Source organism: Aquarana catesbeiana, linkage group LG01 (genome assembly GCF_042186555.1).
Source record: "Aquarana catesbeiana isolate 2022-GZ linkage group LG01, ASM4218655v1, whole genome shotgun sequence".
NCBI classification, from domain to species: domain Eukaryota; kingdom Metazoa; phylum Chordata; class Amphibia; order Anura; family Ranidae; genus Aquarana; species Aquarana catesbeiana.
In genome coordinates, this window is record NC_133324.1 from 591,207,054 (window position 1) to 591,229,274 (window position 22,221).

A 22,221-nucleotide genomic window follows, 5' to 3' on the forward strand; every position below is an offset into this window, starting at 1 on the left:
CGGCAGAGCCCCCAGAGTGGCACCCTACGGCAGAGCCCCCAGAGTGGCACCCTACGGCAGAGCCCCCAGAGTGGCACCCTACGGCAGAGCCCCCAAAGTGGCACCCTACGGCAGAGCCCCCAGAGTGGCACCCTACGGCAGAGCCCCCAGAGTGGCACCCTACGGCAGAGCCCCCAGAGTGGTACCCTACGGCAGAGCCCCCAGAGTAGTACCCTACGGCAGAGCCCCCAGAGTAGTACCCTACGGCAGAGTCCCCAGAGTAGTACCCTACGGCAGAGCCCCCAGAGTAGTACCCTACGGCAGAGCCCCCAGAGTAGTACCCTACGGCAGAGCCCCCAGAGTAGTACCCTACGGCAGAGCCCCCAGAGTAGCACCCTACGGCAGAGCCCCCAGAGTAGCACCCTACGGCAGAGCCCCCAGAGTGTCACCTTCTATCAGTGTCCCCTTACACACACATTTGCACCTTAGTGCTTGGTGTGGTAGGCAGCTGGCGGGAAAAGGCTTTAAAAAAAAAAATTAACTTGTTGCAGGCTCTGAACTGCGCAAGTGAGTTGTGGATGTGTGCCATGATATCACTGCACAGGTGTGCACCCAGACCTGCCCTGCTGCCTGATCCAAGGCTGAGCTCAGCAGTGCACCAATCAGCTGCCCCCGAATGGCAACAAGTGGATTTTTCACAGGCATGGGATTGTTATATCGACTTCTGTTGAGCATAAAGTATGCACACACACGCACAGTATACATACACACACACACACACACACAGTATATATAGAGTATACATAGACACGAACACACACACACATTAAGTATATACATACACACAGAGTATATATACACCAGCACTTTTCATCTAGAAATCAGCCTAATTAAACACACTGCTGCTGCCTGCTGGTACTTGTAGTGCCCCAGCAGCTCACAGACACATTCAGTGGTAATACAGGATAGGAGAATTATGTGTCTGTGTACTGTGTGCAGTAATCAGTAGGGAGGTGTAGCAGAGATTGGGGGAGAATTTCAGAACATCCTTCCCCCAGGAGCAGTGCACTTCTCACACACAGAACAACGATCTAACAGTCTCAGAGATAGGAGCTCTGCTAGAGGAAACCCAACCTCCCCCCTCCTGCTCACCAAAGAAAGCACTGATAAAACTACATTTAACTCAGCTTACTTTGTATGAGCCTGCAGCCCGTCCCACACTGCAGGCTGTGTCCCCTCCTCCCTCTCCTCCAGATGTCAGCATCTCCTGCTCTGCAGTCAAAGAAGCCGCGCAGGGGAAGGGGGCGTGTACACTGTTTTCCCATTGGCTGAGGAGGTAGTGGAGGGGCAGGGTAACGATAGCCTCTGAAATTTTACATCAAAATTATGTCGGTGTCAGACATTTCAAGGACAGATGTAAAAAAACACTGATTTTTACAATCTGTCTCTGGTTTTACTGAGGCTAGCAACCCTGATGAGGCGGGGGGCTTCTCATTTTGGACTGTCCTATCATCCTGGACCACAGACCTTCCTCACTGTGCTATAGGTTTTCTGCTGCACCATTTGCATGGTTATATCTTCTTAGTCCTCTCCATAAAATTATCAGAAATTTGTGCTTAAAGTAGAACTGTAGGTAACACTTTTTTTTTCATTTTTGGATAGAATAAGGGAGGGTTATAGCCCCTGTCAGTTTATTTGTTACCACCCCTGTGCAGAGATTTCCCTTCACTTCCTGCCCCATAGCCAAACAGGAAGTGAGAGTAAATCTATGCAATCCATTGCCACCACCCCCCCCCTCCCCCCAGGCCCTCAGAACTAATGTCCCCACTTGAAAATTTCAGGGTGGGTCTTAAACAGCAAGGAGTGTGGCCTTGGCAGGAAGGGGTGGGCCATAATTAAATTAAATTAGAGGGTGCATGAGTTTAGTCAGGCCTAGGGCAGCACAAAACCTAAATACACTACTGCTTTCAGCTATACACTATTGTGTAGGTGGGTTGGTTGATATTGCATGTTTTGTTGCCCCTGGGAGTCTCCTGCTATATAGGTAAGAGAGAGACAGGAAGACATCCCTACCCAATATCTTGTCCAGGAAAAGCTATGACAAGAGATTCTTAAAAGGAATGGATAAGAAACTGTAAGAGAAACAAATGTTTATAGACTGGCCTGGTAGGCAAAAATCTATGAAGTCACCCATGACTGAATTTTACCACAGGATCAAACAATAATGTTACTGGGATTTAAACACGTTGAAAAAAAAAATTGAATATTTAGCTTGGAAACAAAAAAATAGCCCGCACAAGGGCCAATGATATGATTCTAACCAATCTTGGGAACCCAGTGTTTAAAATTTGTGAGTGTATTTCTGATTGTGGGTATGGTCAAATATTTAATAATCAATTTTATAAAGGCAGAAAAGACACAAGTGTGTACATCTGCGATCACCTGCAGTAGCCAGCGCTGCTATTCACATATAGCTGTTAATCCCAGCAGCAGGAATCAGTGGATTTCTGTCACTGAAATTTTCGCCAAGAGTAAACGCCAGTGCAAATACAACCCCAGGAAATAACACAGTAGTTACTGACAAATTAGTGAAAAAGTTAAATGCTTTGGGCCTTTATCCATCGCTGTGCTCAAGGATTATGGATTTCCTGACAGGTCACAAATCGTGAGAATAGGAGAACAGAAGTCTAATACTAGTATGAATAGTGGGGTACCACAGGGATGTGTGTGTTGAGTCAGGCCCTGTTTACATTGTTTACGCATGACTGTACTCCCATACATGCGCCTAACACTCTAGTGAAGTTTGCTGATGACACCACTTTAGTGGGACTTTTATGAGATAATAAGGAGACAGCTCATACTCAGGAAATTCAACATTCGGTTGAGTGGTGTACAGAAAAGGATTTAATACTAAATACGGCAAAAACTAAAGAAATAATAGTGGATTGTAGGAGATCAAGAAAGATCAACCATTGCCCAGTTTATATAGGTGTTGAGGAGTTGGAAAGGGTGGACACTATTACATTTTTGGGAGTGCATATTACGAGTTGTCATAGTCTCAAAATACTTTTGTGTGAAAAAAGCACAGCAGAGACAGTTTTCCCTTCGGAGGCTGGATTTCCCTTGATGTTTCTGATCAGTTTCTATCATTGCACCATTGAGAGTATTCTTCTCCACTGCGCTGTAGTGTGGTATGCCAGCTGCAGGGCGGAGGATAAAAAGTGCCTGCCTCATGTGATGAAAATAGCACAGCGGATCATAGGTGTGGAGTTACCAAATGTGTACACAGCATATGCCAGCTGATTAAAAAAGCAGGCAAAAGCTATTAGTAGTGATCCAACCCACCCAGATTACAGTGTGTTTGTCCCATTGCCATCAGGAAAAAGATATAGAGCACTTAAAAAACGCACACTAATCGCTTAAAGTATAGTTTCCCTAGGGCTGTATTGTCCATAACCCCACCAGGTACCGCGCTTTAGGAATTTTATGTGGAATTTACATTTTTTTTAAATAACATTTTAGATTTTGATATATTTTAACAGATATGTGGGCATGTGCTAAGAGTATATATGTGTGGTTTTGTTGAGAAGTGTTCTATTTCTGTTGTAAAGAGTATGCTGATAAATTTTGTTGTATGTATACAATGACAAAATATATTATCTTATAAAAAACATTATGCCATCTATCCATCTATCATGTAAAGCTGGTCATACATACATGGCTCCCTTGCCACACATTCGTGGTTGATGCAGGGATCTTTCCTGCTGCATCACTGTATTCGGACAGCTGGACTCCCCCGCAGTCAGTATCAACTGATCAGTGCTGCAGCAAATTGGTTGATCGAAGCAAAAATTTCCTGCAAGCCCAATCATGAGAAGTTATTGCTAGATCGGCTTATCATGAATAGGAACCGAATGAATTTCATTCCATCTGCATGGCCAGCTTTACTCTCAGTTATAAAACTTATTTGCATTGTAAATAAACATTTATGGTATTTACTTTCATAGTATGAGGACTATGTATTAAGATTTGAATTTATCAGTTGATACAAAGTCGGCCAAAACATGGTAATTTGTAAATTCTGCACTTTGAACTTTACTATCAGCCTTGAATAAAGACACATATGTTAGTAAGGAAGGTAATTCACTGGACTTGAACTTTGGCTTACCTGTGAAATCTGTAAAACATTCCCTGATGCTTACCTCATGTGAACAATTGGGAACTTCCACTACTGCCATGGAAGTGTGACACTGAGTCATAGTCTGAGCACAAACCTGTCCAGCTAATCTAACTTTTTTTGTTTACACAAATTGGCAAGTAAATGTAGCAATTGCAAAATCAGTAAGGCCCCTTTCACACGAGAGGTCCGATCAGGTCTGGCTGTCCGTTTTCAGTCAAATCTGATTCTACCCCCCTTCTCTTCTATGGAGCACCGGATATAACCTGACTTGTGTCCTTTCAGGCCCCTTGCAAACGCTAGGTCCAATCGGGTCCGGCTGTCTGTTTCTCAGCCAGACCTGATAGGACCATCCATTCATCTCTATTGAGCGCCGGATGTAAATGTAAATGTGTCCGTTTACACCTGGCTACCTCTGGGTCCGATCCAATTAAAAAAAAAAAAAAAAAAAGGAAGGGGATCTGCTCCCCTCCGGCTGGCCAGATTGGATCAGAGGACAGTCGTGTGTAAATGAACAGATGGTCAATTTACATCCAGCTGCCCATAAAGCAGAACGAGCTGTGCAAAACCAGATTCAGCCCGTGTGAAATGGGCCTAACAGGTAAAGTAGGAAAAGGACTAAAAAAATACATCTTTGAGGGTTTTGTACTAATTTACACTTACATCTCCATCTCTATTGGCTTGACATACAGTGCCTTGAAAAAGTATTCATATCCCTTGACATTTTCCTCATTTTGTCATGTTACAACCAAAAACGTAAATGTATTTTATTGGGATTTTATGTGATAGACCAACACAGTGAAGTGGAAAGAAAATGATAAATGGTTTTCAACATATTTACAAATAAATATGTGAACAGTGTGGAGTGCATTTGTATTCAGCCCCCTTTTCGCTAATACCCCTGACTAAAATCTAGTGGAACCAATTGCCTTCAGAAGTCATCTAATTAGTAAATAGTGTCCACTTGTGTGTAATTAAATCTCAGTATGAATACAGCTGTTCTGTGATGCCCTCATCTCACGAAGCACTGTTCAAGCAATCATCCAAAACTGGAAAGAGTATGGCACAACTGAAAAACCTACTAAGACATTGCAGTCCACCTAAACTGAGAGGCTGGGCAAGGAGAGCATTAATCAGAAAAGCAGCCAAGAGGCCCATGGTAACTCTGGAGGAGCTTCAGAGATCCACAGCCCAGGTGAGAGAATTTGTCCACAGGACAACCATTAGTGCACTCCACAAACCTGGCCTTTATGGAATAGAGTAGCAAGAAGAAAGCCATTCTTCAAAGAAAGTCATAAGAAGTCCTGTGGGGGACACAGCAAACATGTAGAATAAGGTGCTTTGGTCAGATGAGACCAAAATTTTACTTTATGGCTTGAAAGAAAAACGCTATGTGCGGCAGAAAACTAACACTACACATCACCCTAAACACACCATCCCCACCGTGAAACATGGTGGTGGCAGCATCATGTTTTGGGGATGATTTTCTTCAGCAGGGACAGGGAAGCTGGTCAGAGTTCATGGGAAGACGAAAACCTGTTGGAGTCTGCAAAAGACTTGAGACTGGGGTGGAGGTTCACCTTGCAGCAGGACAATGACTCTAAACATACAGCCAGAGCTACAATGGAATGGTTTAGAACAAAGCATATTCATCTGTTAGAAGTCCAGACCTAAATCCAATTGAGAATCTGTGGCAAGACTTGAAAATTGCTGTTCACAGACACACTCCATCCAATCTGACAGAGCTTGAGCTATTTTGCAAAGAAGAATGGACAAAAATGTCACTCTCTAGATGTGCAAAGCTGGTAGAGACATCCCCAAAAAGACTTGCAGCTGTAACTGCAGTGAAAGGTGGTTCTACAAAGTAATGACTCAGGGGAGCTGAATACAAATGCACGGCACATTTTTAACATATTTATTTGTAAAACATTTTAAAGGACACTTATTTTCCTTCCACTTCGCAATTATGTGCCACTTTGTGTTGGTCTATCACATAAAATCCCAATAAAATACATTTATGTTTTTGGTTGGAACATGACAAAATGTGGAAAATTTCAAGGGGGTATGAATATTCTTTCAAGACACTGTATAAGCTCAGATCAGCAAAGCAAATCTGGCCCGGTAAAGGTGAAAACGCTCCTGTAATTATACAGATTAGCAGAGAGAGAAGACAGGAATTTAAAAAAAAAAAAAAAAAAATCATAGCATGATTTGAAGTGATCAGTTCATCTAAATTCAAGTCAATAACGCAGTTTGGGGAAATGTGTTTAACCTTTTGTTAGAGAAGGATAGTCATTCTACAAGTGTGTGTGACATTTGTTCAAAGCAGCTGCCCAATTGGCTATTGAGATTGTAGAGGTTTCCCCTGTGTTTAGGGAACACTTTTTAATGTCTAGTATGCAAAGAAATATCTCTATCTCTAGTAGAAGTGTTAGTAGTATTTGGAAATATCCAACCTAATATAATTAATGCACGTTACATATCACTAACATGCTTTAGACTAAAGGTGTCCAAAGAGCATGGGATAGGGTTGTGTGTGGTTTAGATGTATGGGGTCCTTACAAATGATGACATTTGTATATACAGTATTTCACAAAAGGGAGTACACCCCTCACATTTTTGTAAATATTTTATATCCTTTCATGTGACAACAATGAAGAAATTACACTTTGCAACAATGTAAAGTAGTGAGTGTACAGCTTGTACATCAGTGTAAATTTGCTGTCCCCTCAAAATAACTCAACACACAGCCATTAACGTCTAAACTGCTGGCAACAAAAGTGAGTGCACCCCTAAGTGAAAATGTCCAAATTGGACCTAAAGTGTCAATATGTTATGGCCACCATTATTTTCCAGCACTGCCTTAACCCTATTGGGCATGGAGTTCGCCAGAGCTTCACAGGTTGCTACTGAAGTCCTCTTCCCCTTCTCCACGACAACATAATGGAGCTGGTGGATGTTAGAGACCCTGTGCTCCTCCACCTTCCGTTTAGAGGATGCCCCACAGATGCTCCATAGGCTTTAGGTCTGGAGACATGCTTGGCCAGTCCATCATCTTTACCCTCAGCTTCTTTAGTAAGGCAGTGGTTGTCTTGGAGGTGTGTTTGGGGTCGTTATGTTGAAATACTGCCCTGCGGCCCAGTCTCCAAAGGGAGGGATCATGCTCTGCTTTAGTATGTCACAGTACATGTTTGCATTCATGGTTCCCTTTATGAACTGTAGCTCCCCAGTGGCAGCAGCACTCATGCAGCCCCAGACCATGGCACCCCCACCACCATGCTTGACTGTAGGCAAGACACACTTGTCTTTGTACTCCTCACCTGGTTGCTGCCACACATGCTTGACACCATCTGAACCAGATAAGTTTATCTTGGTCTCATCAGACCACAGGACATGGTTCCAGTAATCTAGATGGTTAGTGATGTGTAAAGTGCATTAATCATATTAGGTCAGATATTTCCAAATACTACTAACACTTCTACTAGAGATAGAGAGATTTCTTTGCATACTAGACATTAAAAAGCATTCCCTAAACACAGTATCTCACTTTTGTGAGACACTGTATATAGACACACACACACACACACACACAAGCAGGTGAGGTAAAATGTACAACAGTGATTCTTCTTAGTGCAGAGCAATCAGACCATCTATATAGCTATATATAGAAAAATCCAAAATGGGATTGCTGCACACATAATTTATTTAAAATAAATAAACAATTTACAAACATCAGAAAGCTCTGATGCTTGTAATCTTTTGATTTATTTTAAATAATATATCCACACTAATACATGTCTAATGTACCTCATTCTCCTCATTTATTTTAAGTTCTTCTGTTATTTTAGTTTCTTCTTTGGGTATAATCTTGTTTTCAGTATTTTTCTTCCACGTCTCCTTGGTTTCATTCTGTGTGCGTAGTGTCTGGGCCACTGTTAGTTGGGGTAAATTTTGCTCTTGCCCTTTCCTGTGAGACAAACAAAGAATTCTAAGTACTCATACAGTAACAACTTCAAGCAAGACAAAACTTAGAGAGTCAACTGTAGCACTGAAAAAACGAAAAAGAAACTTTCAGTTAAATATATTTACATGCTACTTCTGTATTTGAGAATTCAATGTTCCCATAGGTACAATAGGAGTTGAGAGAAAATCACTGCATAGTGGAGGGAAATCCCCTCTTAGCTGTCACAACAAATGTCCCCATTGAAAGTTTTACACTCTAATGCCGCATACACACGATCGCACATTTTTTCCAACAGATGTTGGCTCAAACTTGTCTTGCATACACACAGTCACACAAATGTAGTCGGAAATTCAGATCGCCAAGAACGCGGTGATGTACAACGCATACGACGAGCTGAGAAAAATGAAATTCAATAGCCAGTGCGGCTCTTCTGCTTGATTCCGAGCATGCGTGGAATTTTGTGTGTCGGAATTGTGTACACATGACAAATTGTGTACACTCGACGAATTTACGACAACGGATTTTGTTTTCGGAAAATTTGATACAGATCTCAAATTTTGTATGTCGGAAATTCCGACGGAAAATGTCCAATGGAGCATACGCACGGTCGGAATTTCCAACAACAAGCTCCCATCGAACATTTGTTGTTGAAAATTCCGACCGTGTGTACACGGCATAATTCTTCCACTTTCTGCCACAGTATTAGTGGTCACTGGGACATACAGAGGAACTAGCACAGTATTCAAGAAAACCTGACAGAAAATCCAGCCCTTCCCTATTCTATCTTAAACACGGTGCTTTAGATGCACTTTAACCACTTCAGCCCCGGAAGGTTTTACCCCCTTAATGACCAGGCCATTTTTTGCAATACGGCACTGCATTATTTTAACTGACAATTGTGCGGTCGTGCGATGCTGTACTCAAATAATATTGATGTCCTTTTTTCTCCACAAATAGAGCTTTCTTTTGGTGGTATTTGATCACCTCTGCGGTTATTTTTTGCGATATAAACAAAAAAAGACCGACAATTTTGAAAAGAAAAAAACAATATTTTTTGCTTTCTGCTAGAGTACATGTCCAAAAAATAAAAAAAATGGAAAAAATCTAATTTCTTCAACAATTTAAGCCAAATTCGTCTCCTACCAGTTCTCCGGTGTAAAATATCGGGCTTACTTGGCTGCCAATGGCGCAGATTTTAAAAAAGTGAGACAGTATTCAGAATTGCAGATTTTGTCGGTCTGAATACTTTTAGAGCCCTTTATCGCCGACGCCTGGGGCAGCTCAGTGTGAAAGCGGCACTATTTTTAGCGCCACTTTACCGTGGTTTTAGCAGCGCTATTTGCCCGCTAGCGGGGTGGTTTTAACCCCCGCTAGTGGCCGAAAAATGGTTAAATCTGCCCGCAAAAAACGGCTGTTGTGGCGCTTTGCCAGCGGTATGGCGGCGCTGCCCCATTGTTTTCAATGGGCAGGAGTGGTGGAGGAGCGGTGTATTCACCGCTCCTACAGCGCTGCAAAGAAGCTGCTGGCAGGACTTTGACGCCCTGCCAGCGCAGTGCCCCAGTGTGAAAGCACTCGGGTTTTCACACTGGGATTGCAGCTGAGGCTTTTTTCAGGCGCATTACAAACACTATTTTTAGTGCTAAAGCACCTGAAAAATGCCTCCAGTGTGAAAGGGGTCTTAAGTGCAAAGGAGGTATTTGGGATCTTTTAGACCCCCGATCCCTCCATAAAGAGTAGCTGTCACTGCCTATTACTGACACAAGGGATGTTTACATTCCTTGTGACAGCAATAAAAGTGATCAGATTTTCTTTTTTTATAAAAGGGACAATGTAAAAAATATAAATAAATAAAACGTTAAAGCGCCCCCGTCCCGGCGTGCTCGTGCAGCAAAGAAAACGTAAGTATACGTAAGTCGCTCCTGCAAATGTAATTGGTGTTCAAATCACACATGTGAGGCATCGCCATGATCCTCAAAGTAAAAATTCTAGCACCAGACCTCCTCCAACTCTAACCTGGTAACCATGAATTATTTTTAAAGTAGCGCCTATGAAGATTTTTAGGTACCGTAGTTTGTCACCATTCCACAAGTGTGTGCAATTACAAATCATGACATGTTACATATCTATTTACTTGGCATTACATCATCTTTCACATTATACAATTGGGCTAACTTTAAATGCGTTTCAAAAACCGCTGAGCAAATACCATGCGACATATATTTAATGTATAATGATAATGATATAGAGAATGTAGAGAATAATGATATAGAGAAATAATATATATATATATATATATATATATATATATATATATATATATATATATATATATATATATATATATTTTATTTTATTTATTTCAGGTACTTATATAGCGCCGTCAATTTACGCAGCGCTTTACATATACATTGTACATTCACATCAGTCCCTACCCTCAAGGTGCTTACAATCTAAGGTCCCTAATTCACATTCATACATAGTAGGGACAATTTAGACAGGATCCAATTAACCTACCAGCATGTCTTTGGAGTGTGGGAGGAAACCGGAGTACCCGGAGGAAACCCACGCAGGCACAGGGAGAACATGCAAACTCCAAGCAGTCGTGGTTGGGATATGAACCAGTGACCCTTCTTACTGCTAGGCGAGAGTGCTACCACTACACCACTGTGTTTGGGGGTTCTAAGTAATTTTCTAGCAAAAAATATGGATTTTAACTTAAGCAACAAATGTCAGAAATAGGCTTAGGCGTGAAAGGGATATACACAGATCAGCTATAACATTATGACCATTGACAGGTAAAGTGAATAACATTGATTATCTCATTATAATGACATATGAAAGTAGGTGGGATATTTTAGGCAGCAAGTGAACATGTTGTCCCTGATGTTGAGGTGTTGAAAGCAGAAACAATTTGAGCGACTTTGACAAGGGCCTAATTGTAATGGCTAGACAGAGCAACTCCAAAATTATAGCTCTTGTGGGATATTCCTGCAGAAGTCCGGAATCGACAAAAGTGGTCCAAGAAAGCCAAGTACAATCCAACGGAAGAGTTACTATACCTCAAATTGCTGGTTCCTATAGAAAGGTGTCAAAACACACAAGGAATCACGGTTTGTTGCATATGGGGCTGCGTAGTCGCATACCAGTCTGGGGCCCATTTTTTACCCGTGTCCGCAGCCAAAAGCGCTTACAATGGGCACATAAGCATCAGATTGGACCATGAGGCAATGGAAAAAAATGGCCTGGTCTGATGAATTCAAGAATGGCTTGAGGAACTCAGCAAGGGGTTTGAGGCGTTGACTTGGCTTTCAAATTCTCCAGATCACTATCCAATCGAGCATCTGTGGGATGTGCTGAAAAAACAAGTCTGAGTCATGAAGGCTCCAATTTGCAACTTACAGGACTTAAAGGATCTGCTGCTGATGGCTTGGTGCCAGATACTACAGCATAGCTTCAGAGGTCTATTGGAGTTTATGCCTCGATGGGTTATGGTGGGAGTCATAATAGTATGGCTGATTGGTGTATATTTCAACATGTATAAATGACAGTGGTGGACCTACTTTTAAAATATATAATCTGCTTTGGCTTATATAAAAAAAATAAATAAATAAAATATCACAACCACAGTCTAAATAAACTAATAATCTAATAACTTAAACTTATAACTTTTTCATCTTTTCCATCTATTAAATCTTCTGCCCTTGTTGTTTTAACTTTGGATAGTAAAACATTTTTTTTCTGCCACTAAATACCTTATACAGCCCACTTCCTGTTTGTCTGGTCATTAGCCTAGGCTTATGACATCATGCACAGATCTCTCTCACTCTCGTGAGAGTTTGCCAGGAAGGGAGGGACTGCAGAGCTGGAGGTGTGCTTCTGTGTGAACAGGCAGCAGCTTCAGCTGTCCACAGTTAAAATGAATGTAGCCAGACATAGTGGAGGGAGATTTCTGCAGCATATTTGGCAAGAAGAGAATCACAGTATATACAGGAAGGCTGACCACAGGTCAGCCTGAATTTGCAGGAGTCGTCTCACCCTATAAATACCTGCCCCCGATCCACAAATCCTTTAGATGGTTCTTTTCATGTTTCTGTTTACGGTTCTTGACGTCAGGACGCTGACATTTACACAAGGTTTTTCTACAAAAAGATTTGACTGTTCCCCGAATTGATCACCGAATTTGTTTTGTGAGTAGCTATCTAATCGTTCCGATCCTGGTACTTTTCCTAGGTTGCGTTTCAGTATCAGTAGGTTATGATAATGTTTCATATGGATTTCTTAATACCTGACTTTTTTTATTCTATCGATTTATTTTCTTGAAAAACGTACACATCTATGTTGATTATCCGTGTCACAACATCGGTATTAGTATGATTTCATTGCTCCAATTGCTACGATTTGTATCTTTTCGTATCTGCATCTCACTTAGCCATTACATTGTCGTATATTCGTAGCCGCTTTCGTTCTTTTGCGATTATAGCTCAGTACTTACGTTTTGCCTGGTGACAGGGGTTGTTTTAAAAATCAGTAAACAGGATTTTCGCATATTTCTCATGTCACCTATATTGATGTATAAGCTTGATTAGATTGGTAACGCATGATTTGGGGAATTTCCATAAAATACAGGTCACATTGTGGTATAAACATACACAGGGGTTGGTTTGGTGATTATATTAATTTTATTTAATTGTTGCAGTTCACCTCATCATGGGAGAACCATGTCACGCCAGCAGATAAGCATATTATGCTGGTCAATTTCACTTTTTTCTATACATTTTTTTTTAATAATTTATGACTGCGGGCAGGTTTCGTTACTTACCCAGGGTCCACGCAACATTGACCAAGTGGTAGCCTCTTGTTTTCTTATGTTCCTTTTCTATAGTTCTTATTCTACATAAGAACAGGACTCACGAGGCTCAAATTTTTCGGATCAGTTAATACAGGTTGGTATAATAGGTTCACCAATTTCGTTTGTCATCACATACACAGCGCATGGCTTTTACATACATCACTTAATAGGTCTCATGGCATTTCACAGCTACAGTTGTTACCCGTCACGTTTATCGGTACTAACGGTTTGAGATGATCATTCTTTAATTGGCTTGTGCGGTGGCAAGTCTCCATTTCACATACGTCATACCTTATGACATATCACAACTCTCATAACTCTTGCCTGACACGTTTTCAGGTATCCAAGGCCTGAGTTTACGTTTTTTTTTTATTTGCCTGCTATGCCACAGGTAACTCGGACACTATCAATTTCATAAGACTGGCAGATGTTCAGTCTCGCACAACTTGAATTTCGGTAACTAACCCACTGTCACCATATTGAGTCCACTCGTAGCACCACATTCACGCTTGGAAAAAAAAAAACAAAAAAAAAGCCAAGGGAAATATACATATTTTTGTGAATATATGCTCACAACAGTTTTGTTCTCAGTTACATAGGTCACGTCACAGGTGGCGGATATTGAAGACTTTGTCTCCATCCCTCCTTCTCCGGCCAGGGGTTCAGAACATGGTAGCATGCCCTCCCTGAGATCCTGGACCATCCCAAACTCATGGCTGAACTGCAGCGCAGGGGTATCTCGTACCCGGCTTCGGCTTGCAAAGCTGAACTTTTCAGACTTTTATTCCCCAGTGCAACAGGCTCCAATGCTGAGCAAATCACCCTATGTATGTTCACTTCATCCCTCGCGAAAATTCACTCCACCCTGAGCTCATTGGCAACCTCCTGTCAGGAGCTATGAGCCAGGGTCGAGGTCTTGGAAAACCACCCAGGACCGGCCCCAGAGGCATCCACCGTTCCCGGGACATCAGCAGTTTCCGGGACCCACTTGGTTTCAAGCCCAGTACAGTTAGCCTCAGGTAAACGCAGTAGTACTCTCTGTTTCCCCGGCACATTTCATTCCAGTGAATATCAAGAAGGATTTTCTAGATGGTAAAAGACGTAAATTTGGCTTCCCTTTTAATAGCTGCCCACGATGTAGCTGCCAACAAGTCATATGGTTGCGGTGAGGTCTCCATGGTAGTCAAGACTAGGGACCACAGGCTTAACCGCAAACTGTCCATCCCCGATTCTGTCCTTGCTTTCAGTATATTCAGGGATGTAATTTGCTCTGTAAGCCAACAGAGGAGGAAGGAACTTTATCTCTACCTTTAAGCGGTAGTAGAATTAGGTCAGAAATACAGGGGGTTTGTTTTTTATGAGCATCGCTTCTTTTCCGCCAAGGCTGCAGCTATTTTTGCTCAACACCAAGTAGTAACAGACTGGAGCAACGTAGACACAGAACTGTTTTGCCGGCATTTTGCTGGGCTAAGGTCACCAGTTTGTGCGACATGCCAGTCATCCACACACACACACACACTATCTACTGGTGCCCCAATATGGATGGAAGTCATTCACTATCTAGACGATTACCTCTGTATTGAAAATTCTAAACAAGCCCCCGCCGATCTGCAGGAGCTTATGACAGTTTTTTCTGCTCTTAACATCCCACTGGCAGTTAAGAAAATTGAATGCCTGGCTACTGCACTCACTTTTCTGGGGATCATATTAGACACTCAGTCCATGCAGGCAAGTCTGCCTACAGACAAGTGGGCAAGAATCAGAGACCGTATCCATGCGTTTACGATCTACCAAGCCTGTTCCAGGAAGGAATTGCAATCACTGCTAGGTATGCTAAACTTTGCCATGAGGATCATTCCCCAATGTAGGTCTTTCATTTCTCGGTTGTTGGCTCTATTACCCATAGCCCCCCCGACTGATTCTTGGGTCAAACTAGTTTCTGCGGCTATATCCAATTTACACATGGGACGAGTTCCTCCAGCACTGAAATGGCATCACCATGTTCAGCCCTGCAGCCTCGGTGTTATCTCCTCTGGTTATTACTGATGCTGCAGCCACCAAAAGCTATGCAGCAATTTTTGGCACTCACTGGTAAGCAGGACTATGGCCGGATGAAAGCCTGGCAATTCCCAGCTTTGCGCAAATGTCAGCATTGTTTAAGAGTCACTCTATAGTGTCTGCAGCGCAGGTGTGGGGTCACCTATGGACAAGTAAAACACTAGTTTTCTCCACAGACAATCAGCCTAACTCTGAAATCATTAACAGAGGTAGGTCCATCAATGGTGTAAAGCAGGGATATGCAATTAGCGGACCTCCAGCTGTTGCAGAACTACAAATCCCATGAGGCATAGCAAGACTGACAGCCACAAGCATGACACCCAGAGGCAGAGGCATGATGGGACTTGTAGTTTTGCAACAGCTGGGGATCCACTAATTGCTTATCCCTGGTGTAGAGAATACAGCTGCGGGTGCTCCATCCCGTTTTAATCATCCACTGTTTTTCCAGTAGATCCCAGATACCTGTGCCACTCCGGGACGCACTTCTCAACTTCTAACGATGGATTAGATACTCACTGGGCCGGCACAGTAGCATTGATCGACAAGTCATTATCAGCTAACACAAGGAAGGCTTATAACATGGCCTGGAATACTTTCCAGTCGTTCCAATCGTGGTAACCTAGTCTTGATTGTTACAACATTTCGTGGCCTACTGACACTCACAGCCTAAACTTTCTCACAACACTGTTAAGACATAATTGGCAGGGATCCAACACTTTGCATCCTTGCTGCATGCCAATAGGCCCTCTATTTTTGGTACATCCCATTAAGGCCATTTTAAAAGGAATTCAGAAGAGTAATCCCCCTGCCCCGGCTAGCAGGCTCCCCATCACAGGGCATATATTCTGTGGCATGTCTGATATGCTTACCAGGTCCCCTTACGGGCAACTACCTAGCCTAGTCCTCAAAGCAGCCATGTATCTATCTTTCTATGGTTTCCCAAAGCCACGTGAATTTACATGTACTGGAACAAAGTCCTGTACCCTCCAGATGCTTGCAAGACACAGCAGACAGGTGCTGGTACCTATATTCGTTTTTTTGAGACTAGTACTGCTTGGTGCCCGGTAACAGTTCTAGACCAACTCATGGCTCAGACAGCAGACAAACCCAGGGATAGTCCACTCTTACCATTCCCTAGTGCTCCCCTCACTACAGCACAATTTGTCAAACATTGCCGCACCCTCCTGTTGAACCTAAGTTTGGACCACAAATCATACTCTGGCCATTCTTTCAGGATAGGAGCTGCTTCTGCGGCCTCTCGCCAAGGGGTCTCCATTCACGTCATTAAGAAGTTAGGTAGGTGGAATTTGTCATGTTACTCCAGGTATATCCTGGATCCACACGTCGAGATGTCTCTCACATTTGCACACTTGGCTGATTAATCTGTTATGCAGTTGTTTAAAATAAACTCCCTTTTTCGCTTTCATCCTACTGTCTTTATTTTTGCCCCCTTTTAAGCATATGGACCTCGTGACCACGGCACACCCCAGGTCACTTTTCCTGCCTTCCTCCCCTACCTTTCTTGGACTGTCTGCAAGAGACTCAGAGAGCAAATAATATGCAAAGTGGTTGGAGGGAAGCTTTAGAATGGCAAAGATGTTTTTTTAATTACAAATGATGTGAGCAGACTGCAGTTCCTCTTTAATACTAATTGAATGCATAAAATCACTATGTACATATTTTTTGTAAATGCCAAGCAATTATTAAAATAAATTCCATGACAGTCTGATCCACAATTTTCTTGACTTGTATTCTATACATATTAGTTCAGAGGTAATAACATGTTCACATTCATCACATTTAAAAAGGCCAAATCAACCTTTGTACAGGAAATGATAAAGATGCCAGTCTCTGCTATTACTGAGTCACATATGATAATTTAATTCAGGCTTCATGCAATAAATGAGAAAGCAAGCTGAGATAACAGATTATTGCCTCATTTAACCTATTCAAAGTAAATAATCATCTGATGGTTGTATAGACTGGCGCACCTGCAGGCTGCCAAGCCCAATCCGTTTGCTTTACGTAATGGGAAAAAACATAGCTTGAAGTAAAAAACTGGGACCTCACAAGATGTTGTCATTGAATTTGGTTATAGGGGCAACAGTTTTTTTTTTTTCCCCATCATTAAAATGTATTAAATATTTATTTAAAATGATTACAGTTGAAATACTGTAATTTTCAAGCAAGTTTGTTAATATCAGTTCAGATACAATAATTTTAATTTTTTAATGCTTAGAAGAATACCATTTACTAAGCAAAAATAAGATACTTTAGTTTTAAAAGAAAAGCAACAGAACATTTGCTCTGTAAAAAGGTTGACCAAAAAAAACAAAAAAAACAAAAAACAAAACAAAAAAAAAACATTTTTAAGACCAGAACTGCAGGACAGACTAATTAAAAATGAGGGTCTATGGGTAAGCTAACCCGCACAAAAAACGTGGGTTGGTTGTGCTTGAATATTTTTCTGATCATCTCGGGCCTCTTTCAATCACTTCCTGTACATGTACTCTTCATTGCTTTGGACTAACCTAATGATGGTGAGAACAGTGGACCATGCTTGCACAATAAGTGTTGGCACAGCCACTTGTTGTCTCCACCAGGGGTGCTGGTGACATGGTGACAACACAAGAGGAAAATTAGGAAACAGTTATTACACCATAACAGGAAGTGCCTGAACAAGGATCATCATGGCAGCAACAAGTATTTTTTAAATACAAAAGCTTCACGTTTAAAAAGAAAACATTTGGAATTCCACAAGCCTTGCAAAGCATATATTCCACGTGTTTGATTTCCTAAGATATGATATATAGCTCGAGACTAAGACTGGTTTGTATATATTAATAGTCTAACAGTATTTGTATTATGTAATGAATATCTTTCTGCCATCTTCATATGCCAATTTGACTCATTCACATGTGTTTTATCTGCTTTTGATATGACACGCTATGCAGTCTTGCTGTGCAATTTCATACTATGTTATCTCACTTTATGCTCCCTGCATTGCCTACACCAATGAATACAGATTGCACCAATAGATAGAAAAAACTCTGGAAATTACATTAACCAGTTGCCTACCTTTGGCGTCTTACAAACGTCCATAAAACCCACTCCTCTATAAACAGGACGTATCTTGTACGCCCTGCACTATCTTTTCTTATCTCCTTCTTCTCAACTACTGTGCACAGCCCTTAAGATCCTATGACTGGGAGCTAGTCAGAAGCCTGACAATCTCAGTGAGAATTAAATGTAACATTTTAAGCCAAAACAACAAGTAACATAGTAGATATCTTAGCTCCTGTATTCCATGTCAGAGGGATTTGTGAGTGAGAGAGCTGCAGCTGACAGAGGAAAGTTTTTATTGTGTGCACAGGGAGTTAACTCTTAATTAACCAGGACATGCTTTTTTTTTTTTACTACTTAACCTTTTCATTTCAGCCTGTCTAATCACTATTTAACAGTTTCATCTCCTGTTCCACGTTTCTATATTAAATTATTTGGTGGAAATGTTTTTTATAAAGCACATATATACATTGTTATCTTTAAGGATTTACTGTTAAAAATACGTGGTTTAAAAGGTATATCTGTTTTTTTTTTAAATCAGTAAGACCTATACATTATTGATGCATTATAAGAAAAATGAAATGTATAAAAAAAAAAAAAAACCTTTATTTCTTTTTAAAAAATTTTTTTACATGTTTTGTACCAAAAATGTAATTTTAATGTTGCAGTAAATAGAACAAGCAGCAAAATAAAATGTTTGCTGATGTTTGTAGATATTTTCCTCAAATTAATGGTACTAGTGTTCAAAATAAAACTGATCAAACCTGAAAACTTTTTTTTTTTTTTTTTTTATTTAGATTTTTACTCTTTTTTTCCTCTTAAAATGCAAATGAAATAAAAAAAAATTCTATGGGGACTTTAGGGTCACAAGAAAGCCCTGTTTGTCCCCCAAAAAGCAATATATGTATTAATTCTTTATTATAAGTAATTACAAAGTTATAGGCTCATGAACAGACGCATAGCAGAAATGTGAAATATGATCTTGTCTAGGGGGTAAACAGGTGTGAGAGCCGAAGTGGTTAAGCTTATATGAAATGTTAAGCCTCATACACACTACTCGTTTTTTTCCGTTCAACACAGCAGACTTAGGTCGGAGCCGCTGTACTAACTAACTATGTGACGTTAGTAAAGCGGTCTCCCCTGCTGTTCTATTGTGTTCTGACAGAGGGACGCCCCCCCGCCAAAACATGCTGGTCAGTGTTCTCAGCCCTTCTGTCGGACCGGCTTCAGTACACACGGCTGAATTGTCAGCTGGTTTCTATTGAACCGGTCGATGCCGCCTGACATTCGGCCCATTTGTATTAGGCTTTAGTGATTTGGTTTATATATACACACTTTAACTCGACTCTGTTTATTCCTAATACCCAAATTGGGCTCATGATCAATTTTAGTTTTGTTAAACTGTCTTGATCCTGACTGAATAGGTTGACACAGACACTTGGTGCAGAAAGAACTCGTGTGTAATAATTTACTTCTGCTCCTGAGTAGGAATGAGCTTCGAGTTAAACTCATGTTCGACTCAAACATCGGCTGTTCGCCAGTTCGCCGAACAGCGAACAATTTGGGGTGTTCGCGGCAAATTCGAAAGCCGCGGAACACCCTTTAAAAACCTATGGGAGAAATCAAAAGTGCTCATTTTAAAGGCTTATATGCATGGTATTGTCATAAAAAGTGTTTGGGGACCGGGACCTGGGTCCTGCCCCAGGGGACATGTATCAATGCAAAAAGAATTTTAAAAACGGACGTTTTTTCGGGAGAAGTGATTTTAATAATGCTTAAAGTGAAACAATAAAAGTGTAATATTCCTTTAAATTTCGTACCTGGGGGGTGTCTATAGTATGCCTGTAAAGGGGTGCATGTTTCCCATGTTTAGAACAGTCTGACAGCAAAATGACATTTCAAAAGGAAAAAAAGTCATTTAAAACTACTCGCAGCTATAATGAATTGTCGGTCCGACAATGCACATAAAAGTTCATTGATAAAAACAGCATGGGATTTCCCCACAGGGGAACCCTGAACCAAAATTAAAAAAAAAAAAATTTTGGTTCGTGGGGGTCCCCCTCAAAATCCATACCAGACCCTTAAGGTCTGGTATGGATTTTAAGGGGAACCCCACGCCAAAAAGAAAAAAAAAAAAGAAAATGGCGTGGTGTCCCCCCAAAAATCCATACCAGACCCTTATCCGAGCACGCAACCTGGCAGGCCACAGGAAAAGATGGGGGATGAGAGAGCGCCCCCCCTCCTGAACCGTACCAGGCCACATGCCCTCAACATTGGGAGGGTGCTTTGAGGTAGCCCCCCAAAGCACCTTGTCTCCATGTTGATGGGGAGAAGGGCCTCATCCCCACAACCCTTGGCCGGTAGTTGTGGGGGTCTGCGGGCAGGGGGGGCTTATCGGAATCTGGAAGCCCCCTTTAACAAGGGGACCCCCAGATCCCGTGTGAATTGGTAATGGGGTACAAATGTACCCCTACCATTTCACAAAAAAGTGTCAAAAAGTTTAAAAAACAGAAGAGATGGTTTTTGACAAGTCCTTTATTAATTTCTCCTTCTTTCTGCTTCTTCTTCCATCTTCTTTCTTCTGGTGTTCTTTCGGTGTTCTTCTTCTTCATCTTCTCCATCTTCTTCTTCCTCCGCGCTTCTTCTCCGCTCCGTCTCCACAATCCGCCTCTTCAGCCGTATGACGCTTGGCTTCTTCAGATAACGTCATATATAATGGAGTGTGGGGCCACCCGGTGACGATGGAGGAAGAAGAACAACACCGAAAGAACACCAGAAGAAATAAGATGGAAGAAGAAGCCGAAAGAAGAAGAAATTCTCTTGTGTTTTTTAAACTTTTTGATACTTTTTTTGTGAAATGGTAGGGGTACATTTGTACCCCATTACCAATTCACACGGGGGGGGTGAGATCTGGGGGTCTCCTTGTTAAAGGGGGCTTCCAGATTCCGATAAGCCCCCCACCCGCAGACCCCCACAACCACCGGTCAAGGGTTGTGGGGATGAGGCCCTTCTTCCCATCAACATGGGGACAAGGTGCTTTGGGGGGCTACCTCAAAGCACCCTCCCAATGTTAAGGGCATGTGGTCTGGTACGGTTCAGGAGGGGGGGCACTCTCCCGTCCCCCCCTCTTTTCCTGCATTCTGCCCGGTTGCGTGCTCGGATAAGGGTCTGGTATGGATTTTTGAGGGGACCCGACGCCATTTTTTTTTAAATTTTGGCACAAGGTTCCCCTTAAAATCCATACCAGACTTGAAGAGTCTGGTATGGATTTTGAGGGTGACCCCACGCCATTTTTTTTTAATTTTGGCGTGGGGTTCCCCTTAATATCCATACCAAACCTGAAGGGCCTGGTATGGAGTTTAGGGGGACCCCCATGCATTTTTTTATTTTGGGTCGGGGTTCCCCTGTGGGGAAATCCCATGCAGTTTTTATCAGTGAACTTTTATGTGTATTGTTGGACTGACAATTCATTAATAGTCGCAAGTAGTTTTAAATGACTTTTTTCCTTTGAAATGTCATTTTGCTGTCAGACTGTTCTAAACACGGGAAACATGCGCCCCTTTACAGGCATACTATAGACCAGTGATGGCGAACCTTGGCACCCCATGATACTCAACTACACTGCAGAGTGCATGAGCATCATGGCAAATGTAGTTCCAAAACATCTGGGGTGCCAAGGTTTGCCATCACTGCTATAGACACCCCCCAGGTACGAAATTTAAAGGAATATTACACTTTTATTGTTTCACTTTAAGCATTATTAAAATCACTGCTCCCGAAAAAACAGACGTTTTTAAAAATTCTTTTTGCATTGATACATGTCCCCTGGGGCAGGACCCAGGTCTCCAAACACTTTTTATGACAATAACTTGCATATAAGTCTTTAAAATAAGCACTTTTGATTATTCATGTTCGTGTCCCATAGACTTTAACGGTGTTCGAACTAATTTTTTGCCTGTTCGCAAGTTCTGCTGCAAACCAAACCGGGAGGTGTTCGGCTCATCCCTACCCCTGAGTGCCTATGCCTAAAATCTTTAACAAGCAAAAGCTTTGCAATATCTTCCACAAACATCAGATAGCAAGGTGCCTAGAGTGGGTGGAATTAGAAATACTAGACTAGACTATACATTG

General features: G+C 41.8%; 1 protein-coding gene across 1 annotated transcript in view; it reads right to left on the reverse strand.

Moving 5' to 3' along the window:
• SH2D4A (SH2 domain containing 4A) overlaps positions 1–22,221 on the reverse strand; it is a 179,332-nt gene that overhangs the window by 62,752 nt on the left and 94,359 nt on the right. Inside the window, exon 4 of the mRNA XM_073598185.1 lies at positions 7,964–8,123. Coding sequence (XP_073454286.1) covers positions 7,964–8,123 — 160 coding nt within the window. The remainder of the gene's footprint in view (positions 1–7,963; positions 8,124–22,221) is intronic.